Genomic DNA, 26,054 nt, shown 5'->3' with positions numbered 1-26,054 from the left:
AATTGTGATTCGTGTCATGGAACGGTTCTCCAGAAGCAAAGTCCTGATTTCACCCTGAGCGGCCAGGACATATATCAAGCCCATACATCACTTGTGACAGTCACAGCTTGCAGGCCTCAATCTCTCAGTGCCACCAGGCTGACCTGGCCTCCCATTCCTGACTAACTGCTGCCCGGCCCTCGTATTCCGTGCCCTGCCTGCGTTACGATCACCTCGTGATCCTAACCCCTAAGCCACCACGCCCCCCCTCATCACTGCTCTTGGCCGCCGTTCTCGCTGTAAGGGTAGCGTGATGCTAATTGAAGTGTGAGTTTTATAGGCCTCAAAGGCCGGTGGTGTAATCGTGTGTCATAACGGACCCGATCACACTGACGAGAAAATCACAGCTGTCGCTTGGAACTGGGTGAGGTTATGAAATAAAGCCAGAGGTCGTTATATGTTCCAATTCAAACGCGTGACTTTGAATTACCATTTTAAAGGCGAGCCGGAGAAATCCTCAGATCTCTTTCAGAGTAATTGGTTATTTGAATGGTAATTACTGCCAGGAAAGGGCCAGAAATCATACCTGCACGATCCCACGACATGGGAATACCCTTTCATCTTTCAAGATGGGACACTTTTAGCAGTCTGATTACCGGCTTGGTGTGATTTGTGCGCCTTTTAATCCTCGTCATACTTCAGAAAATCGTGTGGAGGTAGACAACGAAACACCGCTAATATCCATGTGACGTCAAGATATTTATCGTTAAATACATGGAGGAAATGCCCAATTTGAAAATGCTGCAGAACTGCACGAGTGAATGGTTTGTCCTGATTCATCGAAATCCTTTCGAAATATATTGTATTTATATGTGTACAACGCATATTTTTAGTATATTATGGTCTTTGTGCAATGATTGATTAATCTGAAAATCCCAAATCTTAAGCACTAGACCACCAATGACTTACTTGATGAACGAAAAGGTATTCTATTTTGACTTACTGTACCAGAGACAAATGTTAGAGAAAGGAGAAAACAAAAAGTTGTCCTGAAAGATATAAATAGATTAAAAAAAGCATGACAAGAGAAAACAACTCCTTGGTGTATCTGATTAGGAATCGTATTTTAAAAAAGATTGAATGAATACAAATTATGTTGGTATCGTGTTCTATGTTTACATTGTCAATAAAGGATTTTAATCAAGGCTGCATAATCAAATGAAATGAAATGATGATTTATATAGCGCTTTTCAAGTCAATGACTTCCCAAAACGCTTTACATGCTTCACATTTGCCAATAGCGACCTTGTATTGCAGCCATGTAAGACGCTAACCTGCTTATTGGGGGTATTAGGGGTTCAGTGTCTTACCCAAGGACACTTCCACATGTAACACGGACAAGCCGGGATTCAAACTGGCATCCCTTGATCCCAAGACGGGCGCTCTACCTCCTGAGCTACTGCCGCCCCAATGTCACTTACAATGCTTAGTGTGAGCTAAGTAAAAGGGAAATACAATTTTATAACTATTTGTAATATAGAATGTGACAAGGGTGAGTACACCCCTCACATTTCTGCATATTTCATCATCATTTTTAATTGAAGAACACTGAGGAAACATCACTTTGACACAAAAAAGGTAAACTGAGAAAATATAGCCATTAGTAGCTAAAGCCCTGATAACAAAAGTGAGTAAAAGTTCCTGATGTTCAAAATTTTGTGTGGCTACCATTATTTTGCAGAACCACTTTATCCCTCCTGGCCATGGATATCACCACTCACAAATTGCCACTAGAATGCTCTTCAAATACTCCATTACTACATGACTGAGCCGGGGGATACTCAAGATCTTGTTCTTCTCCACCTTTCACTTGAGGCTGCCCCAAAGATTGGATTTAGATCTAGAGACATCCCCTTTACCTTTACCCCCTTTAATAAAGCCATGGTTAGAAGTGTTTTGGGGTCATTGTCAGGCTGGAATATTGCCCTGCGACCGAGTTTCTGGAGGGAGAGGATTGATCTCTGCTCCAGTATTTTACAGTACATGTTTGAATTTATGTTTCCCTTAATGAAATGCAACTCCCCAGTTGCACTAATGCAGCCCCAAACCATGACATTCCCAACACCATGCTTGACTTTAGGCACAACAAAAACATGTGTGTACTCCTCACTTGGTTGCCACCACAAATAATTTGTCTCATCAGACCAGAGGATATCTTTCCAGTAGGCCAGTAAGCCATGGCCTTTGTTGACATACTTCTTTTCATTGTGTCAAAGTAAAAATAAACAGTGTAGTTAATTATTTCAACTACAGTTAGAAAAACGAAACTTGTAACAGAAATCCCATGTTATTAAAAATATTATTCAAGATTATGTTGTCAAGCTTGGGTTAATAAAATGCAAACTTCTTTTTGATGATTTCATTTGAATTCTAAATCAACTGGTTGCCCATGTTACCAAGCAGCAGAGTAATCACTTGAGAAACTCTGCATTGTTTTGATTTCATTATTTGTGATTACCCTTAACTGTGTCTACCATACAATTTAGTGAAACACAGGCGGGCGGACAGTATAAGGTAGAACTAAGATCTATGGCCTGGACCCTTGTTAATCATTAAATCGAGCCGGGCTTTTCTCTCGCCATTTCTTCTTAATCATGCACAGTCTGCACAGCATGCACTTACTTTTACTCAAGTAATTATTTGGATGACTACTTTTACTTCTACTTGATTGATATTATTCTGAAGTAATTGTATTTTTACTACACACTATGCGTACTTTGGGGCTGATGTGTGCCCTTCGGCCTTGTACTTTGGGGCTGCGCGTACTTCGGCGCAAAAAGGGCATGCTGGATTTGAGGGACAGACCCGGAGCAATGTTCCCTCTAATTTTCCACGGGTCTGAGCGCTCACACAAAGTCGGTAAGCAATGCTTGAAACAACAGTGAGCAACAGCAATCCCAAGTGTGGAAAGTAAGTCATTATCAAACATGTCCAAAACTTGACATCACGTTACATTTTTCCGAGTTTCCAGCAAAGCAAATTTTTTTTTCATTTTTGAATTGACTAATGTATTATTGCAAAGGTTGTACGGCTTACAAATGTCATTTGTTTTCACAACAATTCTTTCACAAGATTTTCATTTTTTCCCCCCCCTAGTATCTTTTGTCGCATAATACTAACATTTTTGGGAGCTTATTTAGTCGGTTGCACGATACAGAACTGCATTTATTCACATTTTTTAGTGAAAGTACAATGTTGGAAACAAGATTGACTTGGTATAATTGGAAATTATTTGAATGCAACACAAACTTTTTCTTCTTTTTCCCTGTTTTTTTTCATTTTGTTAATACCATTAAAAAAATCTCATTGTGGATATTTTTTCCTAGCTGTTACTTTTTCTTTTTGTTCTCTATTTACTTTTTTTTCCTTAGTTTCTTTCTTTTCTTTTTTTTCTGCCTTTTTTCTGAATTTTTCCTTCTTTTTTCTCTTCCTTTTGTTTCTTTTTTTTCAGCTTTTCATTCCTTTTTCATTTTGGTATTTTTTTCTTTTTTGATCTATTCACTCTTCCTTTAAGTCATTTTGAGCATACTTTTACATAATATTTGGTCATATAGGGATGAAAGAAGCAAAAACAACCTGAAGAGCCGTTTAGGACCCGAAAGAGCCGGTTCCTTTTAGTGAGCTGAGCCGAAGAAGCCAGTTCTCGAAAAACTCTACTGACTTTACTCAACTTCATTCGACTTCGACCTTGACTTCCAAATACCGCATTTAGAACACAACGTCAGGGGAACCCTTGTACTGTATTTTTACCTTCATGCACTGTAACTATTTCGAACCCCGATTTTTTGTTTTCTTGTGCGCGGAAAAGCTCTGGGTATAGCGCAATTGCGCACACACGCAGCTTAAAGGGAACATTGCGCTGGATAGATTTTGTTGTGCGCTGAGAATGTGCGGGCAGTGCGCGATTGCGCATGCGCGCAGCTTAGAGGCAACATTGCCCCTGAGTAAACCCAAAGCTGCAACTCGGCGCCGCATTTTGACACGTATTTCTGCCGCAGCGCGCACTACGTCACCAAAGCATGGCGCCGGAGTAGAGCTTTGGGCTTACTTTGGACCTGGTCCCCCAAATCAAGTTAATCAGGCAGGTCCAGGCTGATTTTAGCTTTTATACACGCGGGCCTCGTCGAGTTTGGCTGGATTTTTTATGCCCGATCTTACCTCTAGTCTAGGGGGCCCAGGGGCATGTGATTTTGTACAATTGAGATAAAAACAATCAGGTGCGTTTTTAGAGAAAAATCAAGAAGCTAGATCTATTATCAATGGGTGCTCTTGTAGAATACTGAATTATAGATATACTAGTTATGACAGCAAACCAGCCACACCCACAAAGCATTGTACAAGAGACAAAAGTTTAATGCAAAAAATCTGCTCGTTATCTAATTGAATGAAAAAAAAAACTAGTGTTGTTTCTGTGCTATTTTAAGGTATTGTATCGGCGAGTAAACAGACCAAATCCTCGATATGATTTTTAAATGCACTTGAATATAATACCCATATCATATATTTGGTAAATTGCAGTATTAAAAATAAGTACCGATGCTTTTGTGATTGCTATGATAGGATGCCGGTTCTTCTTCGAAGGTTTACAGGAGGTTATTGTAACGCATAAATTAAGCTACAGTTAGGGATCGTGTCCACCAAAGCGTTTTCTTGCTCTATACAAATTTTTTATGCTTTGTTGAAAAGCCAGTAGTGCGATAAGAGGCTGGAGAGTCTTCCTGTTTGGGAACTTGGCGCTAAAGCTTATTTTCTGGTCGTCGTGAGTTGTAAAATGTTCAACTAGAAGAAAACGCAACACTCATCAATGTCATATTTTACCCTTCAGTCTAATCACATTGTAAGCGGGGCGGGACAAACACTGCAAGTGCAGTGTGTGTCAGTGTGAGTGCTTGCTTTAGCACAGGGGGAAGGACTGACTAATAAAGATTCATTCTGAGAGACAGAAATACATAGCACAAACACACACCATAACGTTTGCTAACGTTTTAATGATGCGAAATGTTGAATGTTATTTTGATTAACTAGACATTTTTATATATTTACATACACCGTAATATTAAATTGGTCCCGCCAGAGTCTCATGAACTTGTATCTTCCCATGTATGGGAAACACTGCATTAGATTTTAGAAACTTATTTGGTCTTGACATTTCGTATGTATTTATTGTTTTGCGAGTACAAACAAGTCTCCAGCTAACTTAGAATAATAAAGGTATTTGTACTTACCTTCCTTGGCCCACCTAGTTTCATCTCGTACACGTCAATGGTGTAGTTGGTGCGGCGGCCATAGTTGTCAAACTGGATGTTCCCCGTCATCCCCTTCACTTGGACCTGTCATGTGACACACAAAACACGCATGCAAGAATAGATATCACTCTGCATCTATAGCTGATCTGGCTTTTTCCATGTCCTTGGAGATACTGGAGCATGCACGGTCTGTTAATCAAATGATGAACTGGATTCATTTTAATAAAAGATGTAGTTTTATGGTAATGAGTATCTGAATTTGAGTGAGCTGGGCGCAAAGATATCTGCAGCAGAATGGTTCCACGCTCGCTTTCCTTCTTTCTGTCACTTTCCATCTTTATCTCCGTCTCCTTTCCCTATCTCTGCTCGGCTTTTCACAGTTTTTTTTTCTGCCTCTCGTTCCTTTTTCTCTCTCACTTGCCGTCCAGCTCTCGCACTTGTCCTTCCTCGCTTACCGTTTTGAGAGCTCTCTCGATGTCGATGCCTTGGCTCCAAGGTACGGCCGGATTGGCAAGGCAGTCCCCGGCGCTGCCACGGCGAGAAACGTCCACACGTTGGCGCCGCAGATAGCGAAAAGCCTCCGCTATTACCAGGATGGCGTCGTGTGTCAGCGCTGAAGTGTACTGCAATTAAAAAGGGGCGTAAAAACGGTAAACTCGGAATACTGATTTTGACATTTGACATGTTTTGCAGGGAGTCCCTAACAACTGGGACACAGACCAGTACGTGGCCGTGGCCGCATAGGAAGAAATATAAGTTCCATTATTTTTTTACCATTTTTTTAGCATCCAATATAAATAACTACCTGCAAAACGTGAGTGTACCTGACATTATGTGCTGAATAAGTTCTGCACATATTATGTTTTCTTGTCTACTGTATTTATTCGTGTAGTGCAAACTGAATTTCATTATAAATGTCCATAACTGATACCTAATCCTTGCATTAATACACGTTTAATAGTGCCATATATGTGTAGTGTCCACCTGTCCTCTCGACACGCCTCATAGAACAACGCCATACAAACTAATGCCAACTGCAGTTACTCACGAGGGAAGAAGAAATGCAACGGCAAAGCGAAGCCACCAGAAGGCTGTGACAAAGCAACAATTTGAAGCATTTACAATAACTTCACCCAGAATTCAAGCACTATCAGTCCATAAAAGCCCAATAATACATTTCAAACGTTTTCCAAGACTTCAAGCACCCTTACGGAACCTTCTAAGTGCATGATTTACAGAAGACCAGCGTGATCTTATTCCCCACACACGTTTCTTTTAACATAGCCTGACCTTTTCGCTAGCGACTGTGTGGGCAACTTGTTTTCTTTTGAACCACTGCTGAATGACAAAATCTAATTAAATGCCATTCTAAATCTATTTCTTTCTTGCAATTTTTTTTTAATGAGATGTAAATTGGGAGCTACAATACAACCTTGCCTTACACTGCTTATCGATGTATTGATTCTTGAGGGGGATGCGATGTAGAGGAAGTAAAGAGCACCGGGGAAGACATAATGACAAAGCAAACAGTGGATGAGCGGGGGAGGGGAAAAAACGTGACGGCGATAACTTCAGAGGACGCGATCGTCTTACTTTGCATGCACAGTGAAAGGCCTTTTCCAATCAAAGTACCTTCAGAGGAGCATTCCGGGCTTCTGGGAATTCTCTTTCATCTAGCCGCTCCCAGCGCTGTATAAACTGCTGCACAATGGGGTTCTCGGGGTTGACGATCTGAAACCCTGAAATGTTGGCTCCTCCGGCAAAGACTTTGTCCAAACTCACATTAGAAAACCCCTGAGACGAAAAAGACGGGGGAGAAACAGGGTTGGTGAAAACTTCTTTGTATTTAATAAGGTTTGAGGCGAAACACTCGGAAAATATTAGCCTTGTTTGGGCGTTGCGCAAAGTGCATGTTTATGAAGAAGCTCGTGCTGTAGGCACGGTGAAAGTAAGCCAATTACTCGCATTAATTAATCTTTGTGGCACAACTTGGAGCCAGAAGAACACCATTTTCACCGAAATTCATTGTCGGGATTTGTTCTTAAACACTGCTATGAACCTCGACAAATGTAAAAACACCCATAGTGACTCGGTCAAAAATCTAAGTGTTATATTTGATTATAATTGGCCGTTTCAGTTATATGTGTAAAGTATTACTAAATAGCTTTCTTCCACCTCCGTTATATTGTGAAGATCTCAATCGGAGACTGAGATTATAATCTATGCGTTTATTACTTCTTGGCTTGATTACTACTAAGTACTGTGGAACCTCGGTTCTCGACCATAATCCGTTCCAGAACCCTGTACGAAAATCGATTTGTTCAATCACCGAAATCGTTTTTTTCCCATTAAAAGTAATGTAAAATCGTTTTAATCCGTTCCAACACCCTGAATGTTTACCACGAACGTAAACATGAAGCTAACCCAGGCTAATCGTACGTTCGCATTAGCGTAATCTTCCATATGAAAGATTACACTAACATGAACGTGTAAACATAAAAAAATCAGGTCGTTTACATGTCATTTAGCACCCTTGTCTCCACAACAAGTGGTGAGCGGTTAAATGATAAAGAAAAGATTTATGAATTTATGAATGATTTATGAATAGGATTTTCTTACCTTTGTGGTGGTCTACAGAAGCCATGCTCTATTCCCTCGAAAGAAGGGAAACTCGCACATCTTCTTCATATTTTGCTATTATTTCTTTCTTAAATGCAATAGTTGTACGCACTACTCTTCTTTTTTCACCTGTAGCAACTTTGCAGCTTGCCCCGACCTTCTTCCGAGGCATTATTAGGGGTTAAAACACTCCGATATTAAAAACGAAAGCAAAAAGAAGTGCGCGCTCACGTGACAACAGTTCTTCACGAGAGGTGGGGGCAATCTACACCCGTACGCCGCTCAGCATCGCCCCTAGCGTACCGGCGTTCGAACTCCGATTTTTTTGAACGAAAAGCGAAGCAAGAATTTCGCGAAATTTTTGGTCGTGAACCTATTTGTTCGAACTGAGAGGCATTCGAAAACCGAGGTTCCACTGTATTGCTTTCTGGTCTCCCGATGTCTAGCATCAAAAGTTTGCAGGTGGATCAAAATGCAGCAGCAAGACTTTTTGACTAAGACAAAAAAGTTTAAGCATTTTACTTCTGTATTAGCTAACTTGGCTAGCTTCCAGTCTGCTTAAGATGTGACTTTAAGGTTCTCTTACTAACATACACATGTTTGCATGGACTTGCCCCCTCTTATCTCTCCGATTTGATTCCCCCTATGTTCCTGCCTCCGCTCGGAAAATGCTGGTCTACTCGTGACTCCAAGAGCCAAGAAGAAATTTGCAGGCTGGAGAGCGTTCTCCATTCTGACCACGGTGCTGTGGAATGCTCTGCCTCCGGAGATTAGATCTGCAACCTCAGTGGAAGTTTTTAAATCTAGATTTAAGAGCCACTTCTATTCAATAGCTTATGATTAATGTCCACCTAATACTTTTCTGATACTGTCTTTTTCCGACTTGCTTGCTTGTAGTAATACGAGGCAGAAGAATTTATTCGAGATGAGTCAGCAAACAGGACCTGAATGTATGTCAACGCCTGCATTGACCAGCCGGTAGAGATGGTCATGCACTATTTGGACTACTTTACAGGCTTGAGGCGTCGTTGCTGTCATGCACCTTCTGGACACATTTCAACATATTACCTATTTTCTTTTATTGATGTTTACTGTTTTGTGTACTATTACCCAAACCTAAATCTATTGCACACTGGTCATGCTGGAAGAGGGATTGCCACTTGTGAGGCCCCTTCTGAAGGTTTCTGATTATCCTTGTGCTGAGGTTTTGAGTTTTTCCTTGCCCGCACGTCGGTTTTAGATCAGGTGATGGTGTAATTGTAACCTGTGCAGTCCAGTGAGGCATTTTGTGATTGAGGGCTACACAAATAAATGCTACTTGATTTGACTGACTAGGCACAGAACCTCTAGTGTTCCTCTTCCACAATTATACAAAGGTGTTGCCAAGTAGTCCGCACACAGGGGGACTAAAAAAATGTAGTCTTAAAGTTACCCATGTGGCTTGTTTCTTGAAGAGCTGTGACATCATTTAACTCATTCAATGCTAATTTCTCTCAAATGGGAGGAGACCTGCCAGCCAATTTCTGCCATTTTGACTCATTTGTGAAGGCCTGAAAAATTTTTGTTTCGTCGTTCTGTGTCTCATTCTTTTGCTCTTTGTTTTCTTTCTCTCTCTCTCATTCTGTTCTTTTTTATTTCTGTTTTACTCTCTCTCGTGTCTCTCTTTCCTGTCTCTTGTATCCCTCATCTCTCATTGTTCCTTTCTCTTGATCTCTTTCTCTCTTGTCTTTCTCATTCTCTTATCTTTTTATTTCTGTTTTTCTCTATTTTACTCTCACTTTCTCTTTGTCTCTCTCTCCCTTTCTCTTTGCTCCTTCTCTTTTGCTCTTACTTTCTCAGTCTCTCTCCCCTATTCTTTCTCTCCCTTCCTCTTCTCTCTTTGACTTTTACCCTCTGTCTTTATTTTGCTTTCTCTTTATCTCTCTCAGTCTCATTTTCTTGCTCGTCTCTTTCTTTCTTTTCTTTCTCTCTGTCTTTCATTTATTTTTTTTTCACTTTCTCTCACTCTCTTTGTCTATGTATTTCTTTCTTCCTCTCCTTTTCTCTTTCACTCTTCCATTGCTCTTTCTTTTGCTTTAATTTTTAGTTTTTTTTTCCCAGTTTTCTTTTTCCCACCATCAGTTTGATACCCCTGACATAAGATCTATAACCCCGAGTGCTGACCATCTAATATTTCTTCACTGTAATAATTGGGATTGCTATACTGACAAGTAAAAAGCTGGTGTCAGAGTAAAAATCAATATTAAGAACCAAAATCTAACTCACATACACCATCATTTGTCCTTTTGCACTGCAGTCACATGGGCAGATACTCAGTTTACGTGCAATTTTATCCACAATAGAAAGAAGTCTGGACGTGTCACTTAAAAAAATATATGAAAAAACCCAAACACAATGGCAATCCCGCAGCAACCATGACCCGGACTTACACCATTTCAATGTGACGTTATGGTTATGTGAGTGCAGCACAATAAGTGAGAGTTGCGTAATTCCAGTCCTCAGTCTGGAAAATATGTGAGTGGGATCACTCAAGCTGCGTACCTGCGTGAGTGGGCTGCCGGTGAAAAGTTGTCCTCCACAGGCGATTGAAAATGTTTACTGCCATTTTATATTGCCTTTTGGGTTATTTATATTGCACGTTCACTTGCACTATATTGTCTTACCGCCATGTTGAAGCCGGTAAAATTATTAGTAAAAGGCAAAGCGTTCAATGCAGAAACCTTCATGAAGGGGTCTCAAACTCCGTTGGCTTGGGAGCCGCCGGAGCTCGAGTGTGGTTGGGCTGAATCTGGATTTCCTCTAGGAAACTGTTCTCAAATATATTTATTTTTAAAATGTTACACTAAATGAGATTCAAAATGATAAAAAATACACATCAAGGATTCATGTGAAATTCAGTCAATCAGAATTAAAAGAATCCAAAATTCAATGAATTTGATGATGAATCTTAAAACTAATCCCATTACAGTTTTCTCTAGCTTTATGGCGGTGCTCTCATTGTAATTTTGCTATTTTTTTCATTGTGCATTGTGTTCTTCATACTGATTGGCTAAATACAGAAAGATGCTTTCTATTGCCAACAAACATTGACTTCTCGACCCATTGAACTTCCTCTGGAGCCACGTGCGGGCCTTTTGCTCTAATCGCGTGGCTCCCTGGCGCTTTTCAAAATGGACAGAAACAGAAGGCAAATGCAGCTTTTCATAAAAACTACATGATGGCGGCAACGTAATTTGTAAAATGGATCAGGTCTTTAATCCATGCAATTGTGCAATAAAACAGCAACATTATTTTTAAAATTATAAATTGACAGTACAGAAATTATTTAAAAGTTCATAAAGTACCGTAGTTTTATTTGTTTAACAAATACTTGAGCCTGCAAACTTGGTTTGTTCTTGAATAAATAATTAAATAAATAAAGAATTCTACTTCGTGGCATTTGTTTTCGCAGGTCATTTTTGGAAAACAACACCCGGAAAAAACGAGGGATTACTGTCTCTTCCCCTTGTTTATCTGCTTCCATCCCCTAACACTTTTTTGCAAAGTGGGAACGTACTTCCTGCTTAGAACACATAAACTAAGAGCATTATTGTAAAATAATGAACGTGTCATTTTTTCCTTCTTTTTTTTTTTATTAAGTTATATTTAAAATATTTAGAGAGACAGTGTGTATTATGGAGTGGAACATAAAACAAGTGCTAAAAACAACAAGGAAGAATTAAAATATATATATGTTTTGGATTATCTGGAGCAGCAAGATAATTTAAAATATTCATGTTCATATCACAGATTATGCATTTTTGCATAATTTCTAAATCAAAACTGTTAAGATGCTTAATAACACACTTTCCCTTTAAACCAATGGTGGGCACACTGCGGCATGCTTTTTCATTTGACCTGCCAAAAGAAAATGGTCAAAAAATAATAAGATACATACAATAGTATACTGCTGAGTAGTGCCAACTTTGTCCCTATTGTCAAAAATATTAAAGAAGTACTAAAAATTATCATAATCGTACAAAAATACTTCTACAGAAATACGACAAACATATTACAGCATCAACTCCAAATAGAAGAGCAGCTGTCACAGTCTTGTTCCACGGACAGACTGAGGAGATCATTTCTTCCCCATGCCATGAGGCTCTTTAACTCCACCCAGGGGAGTAAAAGCCCACATTAAACCCCACCCCCACATTAGCATATTACCCTATTTTAATAACTGTGTGTATTTTCCGTAGCACTATTTAAATACTCTATATCAATACGTTATATTGGGTATTTTTATATTCTATATCTTTTATTCTATTTTTTTTTTCAACACAAGGATGATACTGCTGGAAGTGTGAATTTCCCTACGAGGATGAATAAAGTATCTATTGATCTATCTATCTAGAAATGCAAAACAAATATACTACTATGAAACTACTACACAAATACTACTGCAGAAAAACAATAAAAATACTGCAAATACGACTAAAATACTACAAAAATCTGACGGCAGAAACATGTAATACTACAAAGCGAAACATTATATTTATTGCTTATTAGGGGGGACTTATACATTATTTTTCATTGAGAGTGTTTCAAAACCAATTTGACTAAACTATTCGTATGATAAACTAATATAATAAGAAAATGTAACGTGTATATATCTGCATGTACTGTATATTCATTAATAGTTGAGAACAATTGGATTTGTCTCCAGAATCGGCCCCTTGGCTAGATTTTTAACCCAATGCAGCGCGTGTCTCCAAATTAGTTTCCTACCCCTCCTTTAAATTTTCATATGAAGGCGGGGGCCTCAAACCATCATCCCGCAGGGTGCAATCAGCCGCCGGGCAGCGAGTTTAAGACCCCTGCCTCATTGTTTGATGTTAGCTAGTTCCACACCCTGCAGCATTGCAATTAGTACTTACGAGATTGGACAGGATGTAGTGGTAACCCCGACTGTTCTTCCCCAGTGCCACAACCTAATGGAGAATGAGAAAGGTACAGTCAACCATCCATAAGCAGTAACACACAAAAAGACAAAATACAACAAATTCTAATCAGCACAATTTTCATCCCAAATTGTGAAAGAGCTAAAGAGCAGAAGCTGACATTAATTGGCAATTGACAATAAAGGAGAACCACGCGGAACATCCTCGACTGTTCCGCTCACTTTCAAGTTTTTGTGCAGGTGCCGTTGTTGGACAGAAAGGAGAAGTAAAAGGGGCGAGAAAATGACATATTTAAAACAATTTACAGTGAGACAGTGAGATGTTCGCAGGATCCCGCTCTGCTTTGAACACATCACACCTTTGCAGCATAAAAGCCAGTTTCAACCCACGCAGCCTGTCTGAGAATAGTAAGTGCTGTTCTCCGCCTTTCCATCACTCTGCTACCAATCATGCTGCTTTTATGTCACATTTTCCTCCCACTGTTGATTATTTTGTTGATAAGCTTGACAGTGACACTTTACGTGAGCCTGACACCATTGCATAATACACACTTAAAACAGAGTGTATATATATTACACACAGTATGTCACATATAAGTGGGCACACCCCTCATATTTCTGCAGAGATTTTGGTATAATGTTCAATGGAACATTACAGAAGAAACATCACTTTGACACAATGAAAATAAGTATGTCAACAAAGGCCATGGCTTATTGGAAAGATATCCTCTGTTTTGATGAGACAAACATTTTTATTTTGTCTCAGATGGTGTGAAGTATATGTGATGGCAACCAGGTGAGGAGCACAAACATGTTTGTGTCATGCCTAAAGTCGAGCATGGTGTAGGGAATGTCATGGTTTAGGGCTGCATTAGTACAACTGGAGTTGGGGAGTTGCATAACACAAACTCAAGGATGTACTGTGAAATACTGGAGCAGAAAATGATCCCTTTCCTCCGAAACTGGGTCGCAGGGCAATTTTCCAGCCTGACAATGACCCCAAAAAACTTCTAAGATGACCAAAGCTTAATTAAAGGGGCTAAGGGTAAATGGGATGGACTGGTCAAGCATGTATACAGATCTAAACCCAATTGAACATCTTCGGGACATCCTCAAGCGGAAGGTAGAGAAGCACAAAATCTTCAATCAATTTCTTTAGTGTTGTTCAAATAAACATTATGATGAAATATCTGCATAAATGTGAGGGGTGTACTCGCTTTAGTGACATATCTTATATCTACATATATGAGAGAGAGAGAGAGAGAGAGAGAGAGAGAGAGAGAGAGAGAGAGAGAGAGAGAGAGAGAGAGAGAGAGAGAGCGAGAGCGACAGCGCGAGAGAGACAGAGAGATAGACAAAGACACAGAGACTGAGACATAGAGGGAGAGAGACCGAGAGGGAGCGAGAGAGAGCGAGAAAGAGCGAGAGAGAGCGAGAAAGAGCGAGAGCGACAGTGCGAGAGAGACAGAGAGATAGACAAAGACACAGAGACTGAGACATAGAGAGAGAGAGACAGAAAGAGATAGACAGATAAAGACAGACAGAGAGAGATAGACAGAGATGGACAGACAGAGGCAGACAGAGACAGACAGAGATAGACAGAGACAGACAGAGACAGACAGAGAGAAATAGACAGAGAGACAGAATGACAGAATGACAGACAGAGTGACAGACAGAGAGAAAGACACAGACAGACAGACAGACAGACAGAGACACAGACAGGCAGACTGAGAGAGACAGAGAGAATGAAAAAACAAGCTTATAAAGTATTAAAAACCAAAAATATTATTTAGAAAGAGGAAAATCTACCTATCTACGAAGCAAATGTTTGCGTGAACATTCCGTGTGTATTTGGACGGTGAGGGAAAAAAAAGGCTGAAGAGAGCAGTTCAGTTGATGACTTTTATCACAAAGTTACAAAATAAAATAAAACAAAGGGCACTCTGGACCTATTGTTCAGGAGAGCATTTGCCCCACGAAAGGTCTGCAAGAATGTTTCTTCCCCGTGGACTTGACAAATGGAAAAGCAACACTTTAACGGCAAAGAAAGGATGTCACAAATTCACAAAAAGTCCTTTGTGACAACGCACGAGTTTTGATTGTACGTAAGCACTTACTGTATACTTAAAACTAAGGTCACTGTACTGTTAAATAAAAATACACACTAACATTTTACAGCATGCTTTTTTTGTTCTTCTCTTTTTTCTTTTAATGAATCAAAGCGCTGCAAAAACCGTTCTTTGCCTTTGTAACCTGCACTCGCTGCTTTCTCATGCCAAACCGTACTCAGAGACAGTCGTATTTTTTAATTTTTTTTATATTAGTTATAGAGGCCATTGAAATCCATTCTGGTTGGACCCAACGCTGCCTCAAACTGTAGGTATTTGTAAATAAAAGCAACTTCTAATCTCCGTGCTGTTAGATTCCGCTAGCTCCTTGACGCGTATCCATAATAACAAGTCTCGCAATTTCGTTATAAATAGTGGTTTGTAATTTTGCAAAACAGTCACGCTCCATGTGCTTTTATAGCCTTGATGAAATCTTTCTCTTCCAATAGCGTAATGCTAGTAGATGTTCACCGATTGTATCCTTAGCTAGGTCACTCACACCATTGTCTATTTCCAGTTTTTGCCAAAGAAAACACCTTACCATTTACCTTTCCAGACTCACGGCCAGGGTCACGAAAAGGAGTTTCAATATGATAAAAACAAACTCGCGGCGTAATATTAACAAGTGAGCAGGATCGGGTGTGTGATGGTGGAATGCGCCAACGTAGATGAGATAATGATGGTTAATGGTTTTGAGAGGTCTATAGTGGTAGCCTCTGGGACTGTTCGGTGAAGTCAAGTCAAATCGAGTCATGTTTATTAGCATTGCCCTTAATCACAAGAAGTCTCAAAGCCCTGTACAGACTACAGACTATTATTACACCATAACCTGAACTAAAACATACATGAGGGCAAGGAAAAACTCAAACATATCAGCATGAGCAGTGTCACTGCATTTAGATGGACCAATAATTAAGTTTTGAATCTGTTTAGGGTTGAGGCTCGAGAAGTTAAGTGACATCCTTTTGATCTCAGTGAAGCAGGCCAAGAAATGTCAACAATGGGGAAAGATACAGTTGAGTGTCATTTTCACAGCAATGGAAACTGATATTATACTTTAAAATAATATCACCTAACGGAAACATATTAATGCTGAAAAGAAGGGGACTAAGTACTGAGCCCTGCCAAACACCACAGTTAACACTCAAGTATCAGAGGTCAAATTACTGCATCCAACACAATGCGTTTTACTTGAGAGGTGGGATCTGAACCATGAGAGGACAGTTTCTGAGAGCCCAATCCATTTTTCCAGACGATCTAGTCAGGTATCATGGTAAACAGTGTCAAAGGCAGCACTGAGATCCAGCAGCAGCGACAGTGATGAAGCGCTGCAGTCCATTGCAAGGAGAAGATCGTTGTGATCCTTGAACTGGATTTTCCTTCGTCAAAGTGAGCATGATTTTTGTTGAAAAAAACTTGTGCATTGGAATTCTTGTGTATTGAAGTGCTTGTATAAAGTGTAACTATTTTATTGTCTTTGTTTGAGTTGATCATTTGGTGTATCAATTGCATCCATCCGTTTTCTGCGCAACTTATGCTCATTAGGTTCGCAGGGATGCTGGAGCTCATCCCAATTACCTTTGGATAGTGGGCATAATGTATCAATTGCATATTGATTTTCATTACCTCATTTCGCCTTCACAACGCCATTTTTGACCTTATTTGTAAGACTTGCAGTTTGAAAGTCGCCAGTTTTAACGGGCTACTTTTACAAACTTAACAAGACACTTCTTCTTTACAAGCTGTCCACCCAAGACTTAACGTTTGTTTTTACCAGAGAGCAGTGCAATCAGGGTGAGGGCATTGTTCACTGTCAAGTTGTTTGGGAGGGTCAGTGTTCTGTGACAACTTCCCCATCGTTACGCCCATAAACTTGAAGCACCGCAGGGTGTCGGCCCAAGCGGCTATCAGAATCCATCAGCTTGCGTCTAATGGCTCTTTTACAATGACACATCCCCACCCCACTGTAAATGCTCACCTCATTTTTTTTATTTTTTTATGGAACCTTACATTTTATCGTCCTAACCTTGACTTTGGCCATAAGCCTGGTTGCACCTGCCCTAGAGTGAGGAAGCCAAAAGCCACACTCCCCTTACCCCCGCCTGTCGGGAGCCCGCTGTTGGACTGGCAGTAGTGGCACGCTACAACCTCGGCATGGAACACAGCCAGCCTCTCATCCTGTCATCTCCTCACACTGCAGGGTTCATCCGGGTGCTTGAAATGCTAAAAAATCCTTCACCTTTAGTGGTGGGTTTTCACGGATTGAAAAAATACCTGCATTTTGGGTGAATTGCTTGTAAATGCTAGAAATTGTTACCCTGTTTCTTGGTAGTCTGACCCTGTAAAGCACGCAATTAATGAAGAAAATAAAACACGTTTGACAAGACGACACACTTTTTTAGAGTCTTCGCTTTGCCATTGCATTTCTTTCTCCTGCGTAATTAACGGGAGCTGGTATTAGTTTTTAGGGCGTTGTATTGTGAAGTGTCCTTGCCCCCAGGCGGCGTGGCCAAGAGCACAGGCAAAAACACCAAAATTCCTGGAGACTTGAGGGAAAACAGGAACATACAAACAGTGGCTAAAACATGGAACGCAGGGTTAAAAAAAAGACATCCAACTATTTCCAAATGAAGAGTCGGATCGCTCCAGTCGTCATATAAAAGGTTAATCATGGAGACGACTCACTTTACTATGTTTTTTTCTGCTAAGCGTTTGCTACTAGCTACAGCTAAACATAGCACAATGAAATATGTATTAGTGCAAGGATTACGTATCAATTATGGACATATATCATAGGCCATGTAAAAAAATTGAACAGCAGAATTCGTTTCAGTTTATACCAGCATATAGACAGAAAAAGATCACATATAGTAAGACCTCAGATAAACACAAAGCACATGCAAGTAGGAAGATCAAACTCAACAACAACAAAAAAAGGCATTTTGTGGCGCTTTCATGAGTGACTTTCAGATACAACGCCGGTTCAGACCTCAAGGCTTCATCCGGGTGCTTGAAATACTTAGAAATGATTGAATGTTAATGTTACATTTTTCACGTATTGAGAAGTGCTTGAATTTTAAGCGAAATCCTTGTAAATGCTTGAAATTGTTGTCATGTTTCTCAACAAGCCTACTTAAAAATGAAGCCAACGCAGCTCTCTGGTAGCTTCGCTTTGCCATTGTTTCTTCTCTCGTGATAAACCTGCAGCTGGCATTAGTTTGTGCGGCTCTGTCATATGAAGCATCATCGCCCCTACATCGCTCGAGTGGACAGGTGCATGCTACACCCAAACAGGGCACTATGAAATGTGAATTGCTGCAAGGATTATGTATCATTTACAATTCTGCAAAAAAATGTTATGGAAAATTCTTCCTGCAACTGAAAATCTAAGCTATATGTTCACATTTTTACCCAATATCGATAAGTGGAGAGATTTGTCTCAAAAACAACTGTCTTCACGATTTACTAAAGATGTAAATGTCATATGTCTGGAAAAATTCACAAGCAGAGTAATAAAGTAAACTGCAGATATATTGTATTTGTGGCTCTACAAAATACATGATTCACAACAAGCTGTTTCCCTTCATCATACTGGAAAAAATGGAAAATTGGCTTTGAAAGTCCTTAAAAAGTGCTTAAATTTGGCCAAGAAAAATGTGTACGAACCCTAATATCGGGTAAGTAACGAGTAAAGTATATTTTTCATCCTAGCAAGTTATAGGGATGATGGCTGAGATGATCATGTCACATTTGCAGTAGCTTAGTTCAACTTTGAAATATTGACTTTCTTAGTCTTGCACCCACCTTAAATACAGAATTACTGCTGGTGGGATTAATAATTATAATGTAGACAACATAAATTCGACCATTATCTGCACTGCTTATCCTCAGTAGGGCCACGGGGGTGGTGGAGCCCATCCCAGCCATCTTTGGAAAGTGGGCAGTGGACACCCTGAACTGGTTAACAGCCAGTTGCAGGGCACATACAACAGACAACAACTCACTTGCTCATTCACCCCTAGGGACAATTTGGACCGGCCAATGAACGTGTTTTTCGGAATGTGGGAGGAGACCGGAGTTTCCAGAGGAAACCCACACAGGCACGGGGAGAACATGCAAACTCCGCATGGGGAGGCTGCGGTAGCTGGACTTGAACCCTTAACCTACGCACCATGCGGCTGCGCGCTAACCGCCCAGCTGCCATGTGTAACAACAATGAATCAATAATCATTCTTATTATTACAATATAACAACGCATTATTTCTTCTGGCAGCACGGCGGCGCAGTGGTTACCGCGTGTGTGGCACAGTTCTAAGGTCTTGGGAACCTCCTACGTGGGTTCAAATCCAGCTACCAGCCTACCTGTGCGAAGTTTGTATGTTCTCCCCGTGCTTGCGTGGGTTTCTTCCGGGCACTCCGGTTACCTCCCACATTCCAAAGACATTGCATTACAGGTGGATTGGCCGGTCCAAATCGTCCCTAGGTGTGAATGAGCGAGCGAGTTGTCTGTCCCTGTGTGCCCTGCGATTGGCTGGCAACCAGTTCAGGGTGTCCCATGCCCACTGCCCGATGATTGCTGGGATGGGCTCCAGCACCCCCGCGACCCTACTGAGGATAAGCGGTGCAGCTAATGAGATGAGAAATTATTTCCTCTTTGAATCGTACTAGAGACAATGGAAATGTGTCTTTAAAGTATCTTAAAAGTGTTTGAATCTGGCTAAAAAAAGGTGTTCGAATCCTGTCCCTGCCTCGTCAGGAAGGAGAAAAAACACTGGAGCAGGGAACAAAAGCGATCCGTTAATATAGTCGATGAGAAAATGATTGGCTCCTTCGTGCTTTCATCTAAGTATTGACTTCGTATTATCGTTGAGGGGGAAAGATCAAGCTACAATCCCTTTGAGCACACGCAATTGCCATCCCCTGCCTCGACACACCAAATTCAATTTTGCTCCAATTTCCCTTAAAATTGTTGCTTTTTTTCCAAAGGAGAAAGCTAATTTGAATCCAGTTTATGCCATCAGCCTTCTCCCAGAATTGCATCCCGTTTTCTTTTAATCTCAAGCAGATACAAACACAAACCTGCTAACCAATTATTCTCTTTGACGGTGACACCAGAGCGGGGAAAAGTGTTTAGCGCGCCTCTATAATACAATTCCTCGTTTTCATAGCTTCTCGAAACTCGATCCGGCAGGGCCGTCTCAGTTCTAGCCGCGGGTTTTCCTTAAAAGCCGGATGAGGACGGAGAACAGCGATGGCGACCTTGACTTCACCCTCATGTTGTCTGCAGGGCGCGGAGAGAGCCGTAAAAGTAGAGCTTCGACCTTTGTAATGCCGGCTGTGCTGCTAGACAAGTAACAGCTCTAAAAATGAGAGCCCCTCATGCACAGTTTGTGGACATCTCACACAACTCTCAAGCGTATGGACCCCTAAACATGAACATTGTATGTGCATTTCAGTTGCAGATATTAAAATAGATACATTGTGGACAATTTATATCTTCTAGTGATGTAATGCAAATAGTAAAACGTATAGACCTTGTTAAAAAAAACTAAAGGATGGAAAAAATAACACCCTCAATTCCGGACTGCACCTGATAAAAAGCCACGGGACGCTACAGATATGTGTGTTTTTGTGTTGTTGTCATTGGTGGTCGCTGTGTTACTGAAACCAATTTTATTTGCTTGTCATTGTTCCTTGAAGATTAAAGGACACTTCAGCGACCTGTCATTAACGCCGATGATAGAAAAGATAAGTGTAGTGTTTTTGATCAATAACTTCCACTGCTGTTCTGTTCGGAAGTATACGTTGAGTACTTGATTTGAGGGTGAAAAAGTGGAAAAACTATGAGTATGTTATAAATATTGATCAAGTATCATACTGTAAAATCTCCCATTTTGCTCCCGTTATCTATTATGAGAATTATGTTGCCAAAAATTGTACAAATTTATCTTGAAGAGTGTCTTACATGTATCTAGGGGTCTCTGCAGTGTTTGCCACAATCGCTGCAGAGATGTGATTTTTTTGTGTTGTTGTCATTGGTGGTCGCCGTAGTACCGGACCAAATTGTATTTGCTTGTCATCGTTCCTTGAGGATTAAAGGACACTTCAGCGACCTGACATTGACGCCAATAATACAAAAGAGAAGTGTAGCGTTTTTGATTAATAAAATCCACTGCTGTTCAGTTCAGAAGGATATGTTGAGGACTTGAATTGTGGGGGAAATTGTTAAAAAACTGTGTATGTTATAAATACTGATTAGGTATCATACTGTGAAATCTCCTGTTTTGCTCCCGTATTCCATTATGTGAATAATGTCGGAATTTTTTTTACAAATTTCTCTTGAGGAGTGTCTTATATGTTTCTAGGTGTCTCTGCAGTGTTTGCCACAAAACGCTGCAGAGATGTGTCTTTATGTGCTGTTGTCATTGGTGGTCGCTATGGTACCGGACCAAATTGTATTTGCTTGTTATCATTCCTTGAGGATTAAAGGACACTTTGGCGACCTGACATTGATACAAAAGTGTGTAAATGTGTAGCGTTTTTCGGGAGTATACGTTGAGGACTTGATTTGAGGGGGAAAATGTTGAAAAACTGAGTACGTCATAAACCTTGACTAACGTATTGTACTGTAAAATCTCCCGTTTTGCTCCCGTTATTTATTATGAGAATGATGTTGGCAAAAATTGTACAAATTTCTCTTGAAGAGTGTCTTACATGTTTCTAGGGGTCTCTGCAGTGTTTGCTACAAAACGCTGCAGAGATGTGTCTTTTTGTGCTGTTGTCATTGGTGGTCGCCATGGTACTGGACCAAATTGCATTTGCTTGTCATCGTTCCTTGAGGATTAAAGGACACTTTGGCGACCTGGCATTGATACAAAAGTGTGTAAATGTGTAGCGTTTTTCGGGAGTATACATTGAGGACTTGATTTGAGGGGGAAAATGTTGAAAAACTGAGTACGTCATAAACATTGACTAACGTATTGTACTGTAAAACCTCCCGTTTTGCTCCTGTTATCCATTATATAAATAACGTTAGCAAAACATGTACACATTTCTCTTGAAGAGTGTCTTCAATGTTTCTAGGCGTCTCCGCAGCGTTTGTTTGTATAGGAAAAAAAAATAATAAGCCACACTGTATTTAAAACCGCAGTATTTAAAATGTAGCAAAAAAGTAGCGGCTAGTAGTCCAGAATTGTCGGTACCTGGTATTTTTAATGGGACTGATGCCAGAGCTTGTTTTACACACTTACTTTGTTAATGAAGTAACTTTAACTAATAACCTTCAGGAACACGCCCAACATTGCGACCAAAGCATGACATTTGGACATAGATTATGCCAACGATTTAATACATTAAAGAGCCATACAACATTGCTGTCATATGCTGGCTATGCTCCAATGGCTGGGCATCTCCAAACTCTTGATTCATATTCAGCAGATTGTCATTGCTGAGATATGAGACCAATTGGAGACTTGATACCTCAAGGCAATGAAAATAATGAGACACCCTCACGAGCGCAACTTTTTATGTGCCTCTTTTTAAAAAACAGCAAGGTGTCCTTCTCCTCTCTTGGTGCAAACGACGGCTGTGATTTTGCTTTATGTCGTAAGCAAAAACGCGCTCAGCCTGGCCGACTCCAGTGTCACAACAGTGCGTCCTTGACACGTGCATAAATTGTCAGCAAAACATTCTCGGCCTTAAGAGTCAGCAGGACCTTTTTCTCTAGGATGACAACGGTAGCAAGCAATTCCGTTTGAAATATAATAGCAGTTAGCAAAAAGCCGGCAACAATCGACAAGGGTGCCAGGATTTTGGACGCAGTAATCACATTTTTGGGCAGAAAGTTGAGCTGTATTTCTTTCGGGCATTCTACTTGACACCTTGCATGGATGCCAAAACCACAGCTAGACTCATAAAGACTTGGCCCTCAGGGTTGGTTTTCGACTCAATGTCTTTATTAAGAATTTCCTCGATATAATGTTATTAAAAAGTTAGGTAATCGACATCTGAATGTTTGGAGCTCTTGTTTTTGATCTTGTGTAGATGCAACTTTTCACTTCAGATCACAAATTAGTTTATCCATGCATCCATCCATCCGTTACCTTAGGGTCGCGGGGGTCCTGGAGCCCATCCCAGTTATCTTCGGGCAGTAGGCAGGGGACACCCTGAACTGGTTGCCGGCCAGTACATCTCATTCGCTCATTAAGACCGGCCAATTAACCTGACATGCATGTTTTTGGAATGTGGGAGGTAACCCGAGTGCCAGAAGGACACATACGCAGGTACAGGGAGAACATGCAAACTACGCACAGAAAGGCTAGTAGCTGGATTTGATCCCATGACCTCGGACCTGTGCCGTGGACGCGCTAATCACTCAGCCTCTGTGCCGCCCCAAATAACATTACTTATTCATTTCTTATTTAACTTGATATTAGTTTATTAATATTAATATTTATTATTTCAATGTTTGTTTGAACATTTTGGGATGTGCCCAATTTTATTTGTATTCAACACGCACCCCTACTTTTTGAACGAAATCAGGAAAGCATTTTGTTTCACAGCTCAAACTAAGAATCGTGAGTAAAAATGTGCTGATATGATTAATATAAATTATTGACAATGTAACAATGAACACAATATCAACATAGAATGTACAATGTATTTGTTTGATGTGCCTCAAACTTCGATTCATCATCAAAACCACAAGAGTTGTTTTCCCTCATTGTGCTTTTATTGTGTTAATATCTTTTTGGACATCGTTCCGTTTTCTCCTTTCTAACATTCGTCTCTGGCACGTGACAAAAAATACAGAGATAATGAGATACAGTCTAATGCCTTGTCGTATGTAATCTACAGAGTTTGTACAGGTGCTTGAAATTCTTGAAAATGCTCGAATTGTAACGTTATGTAATGTATGTTTTAAAGATTGAAGAGTGCTTGAATTTTGGGTGAAGTTTTTTGGTGGAAAAAATGTTTTATACACTAGTAAATAAAGAATTTACAATGCAATTTTTGAAACCAGTCACAAGAAGGATTCATTCTCAACCTTGTCTTCTCATTCTGAGTTTTTCCTCGCCCTCATTTAGGTTATAGATCAGGGGATGGTTTGATAATAGTCTGTGGTCTGTGCAGCCCCTACTTGGGATTAATGTCACGGTTGCCATGGCGCCTAATTGGCCCCGCCCGTGTGGCGCCAGCTGCGGCTCCTTGACAGATTAGCTTTCCGTCTCTTTAAGCTCATTGCTCTCTCTCTTCCTTGGTCAGTCCATCAACGAAACCTCTGCCCAGCAAGACGAGGGTTCTGACTCCTGTTTCCTGTTGGTATTTCCTGTCCGGTATTGTTCCTGTTTATTTTTTCCTGTTTTATATCGGTTTCCAGTTTTGTCCTGTTAATTATTCTCTCCAGTTTTCTTTCCCGTCTAGTTTGTCCTGTTTAATTTCAATTTCCTGTTTCAATATCAATCCTATCTGTCCCGTTCTGTCCGGTATCGACCCCATTTTTCCGATATCTGCTAGGGCAATTTGCATTGATCTCGTTGGTTTCTGGCTTCCTGTCTTTCCACGCCAGACCGCTGAAAACGTGCATGACTCACCATTTCCCGTAAATAAAAAGCTTGTGTGAGACACGTCACGCATTTGGGTCCTGATCCGGTTCCGGTTCATGCAATTAAAGGCTATAAAAATAAAAATGACTTGACTTGACATGCCATATCCACAATGAAGAATATCGACTCCACATTTCACCAAACTACGCCAAATTTTGATGGTTTGTCCCCATGACTCTCACCTTATCTGCAACGTATACTACTCTCATTTGCTTGCTCCAGCTGTCACCAAACCCGTTCACAATCTGTTAGAGCGAATGAGCATTTAACGACCCTAACACATCTGGTGACAATCGCCGCACAATAAAACATTTTGGGCGTTTATTTTTTACAAGAGCCCCATCTGCTGGATGTGGTGCTTCACTGTCACATCTAACCCGATGCTAGTGGGCAGTATCGTTAATGTTTTTGAATTGTCTTTATTGCCGTTTATATCAACATAATGAAGCTTTGTATGCAACAAAATTTGACGTGGCACTCCAAGGTAAAATGTGCAATAGATATTTAAAGAGTAAAATATGATAAAAGACAATGAAAAGTTGTCAGAACCAGAACAGCAGGAGGACCCAGATGCGTAACATTTTCACACAAGCTTTGTTTTATGGGAATAGGGCAGTAATGGCGGGAACACAAACACCAGTGATTCGGCAATAGCTGGGCGGAAGATGTAATACAGAAGTTCGGCGTTGATAACAGGAAGCCAGAGGCCGACGAGATAAATACCTGATACACGAGCAGATACCAGACAGACGGGGTCGATACCGTACAGGTTGGGACAGACAAGATCGAGACCATATACACAAGCTGATACCGGACAGACAGGGTCGCTACCGGACAGGTCAGGACAAATAGGATCGATACCGATACTGGCGACAGGAGTCAGATATCAGATAGGATGAGACAGACGGGATCGATACCAGATACTGGAGACTGGCGCAGGATATCGGACAGGATGAGACAGGCGGAATTGTTACCGGAGACTGTAACAAGATATCAAACAGGACGAGACAGACGGGATAGATATCAGACTTACGGAAATCGGTTGATACGAACATTTTTGGGGGGATGTCAAAAACTATCCGGACAGTGCTGTAGGTTACATTTTGTATTGTGTGCACCTTTTTCCCGAGTACAGGACAGTACTGTAGTGCTTCTTTCCGCCACTAACAGCGTGTGGCGCTGTTAGTGGTCCCCAATCATCCACCCCGGAAATAAATCAGCTTCCTTTTCATAATTTGTGTGTAAACATACTGTATTGAATATCCAGCGCGCTAAGAACTTTGAAGAGACAAGCTGTTTCATTTGAAATGAAAGTGGAATAAGAAAGCTTAATGCGGTTGAGAAAATGGTTGGATCGCTTTTTTTCGGCCACTTTTTACCACAGAGAAGGAAGTCGCCTAACTTTTGAAGCTCATTTTCCAAAAGTAAGTTAAACTTAACTTTATTTATCTTTATAGAGACTATTATTTGATGAAATGTTTATTTTTTAGTATAAAAC

The 26,054-nt window shown here is 40.5% G+C and overlaps 1 protein-coding gene across 3 annotated transcripts in view; it reads right to left on the bottom strand.

Annotated features, from left to right (window-relative positions):
- The window catches only part of LOC148359969 (glutamate receptor 3), a 205,040-nt gene that overhangs the window by 50,664 nt on the left and 128,322 nt on the right, over positions 1 to 26,054 (bottom strand). For all 3 annotated transcript variants that reach the window (XR_015851267.1, XM_088343424.1, XM_088343426.1), the window contains exons 5-8: positions 12,821 to 12,874; positions 6,918 to 7,079; positions 5,741 to 5,908; positions 5,265 to 5,369 (exon numbers count right to left, since the gene is read on the bottom strand). Coding sequence is in view for 2 of the 3 variants with exons in the window: in XM_088343424.1 (XP_088199550.1) it covers positions 5,265 to 5,369; positions 5,741 to 5,908; positions 6,918 to 7,079; positions 12,821 to 12,874 (489 nt within the window). In the remaining variant the exon portion in view is untranslated. The remainder of the gene's footprint in view (positions 1 to 5,264; positions 5,370 to 5,740; positions 5,909 to 6,917; positions 7,080 to 12,820; positions 12,875 to 26,054) is intronic.

This window comes from Urocampus carinirostris, chromosome 9 (genome assembly GCF_059441175.1).
Source record: "Urocampus carinirostris isolate Australia breed hairy pipefish chromosome 9, RoL_Ucar_1.0, whole genome shotgun sequence".
Taxonomy (NCBI): Eukaryota; Metazoa; Chordata; class Actinopteri; order Syngnathiformes; family Syngnathidae; genus Urocampus; species Urocampus carinirostris.
The sequence above is the reverse complement of the archived record's forward strand: the minus strand, read 5'-3'. Positions and strand labels throughout refer to the sequence as shown.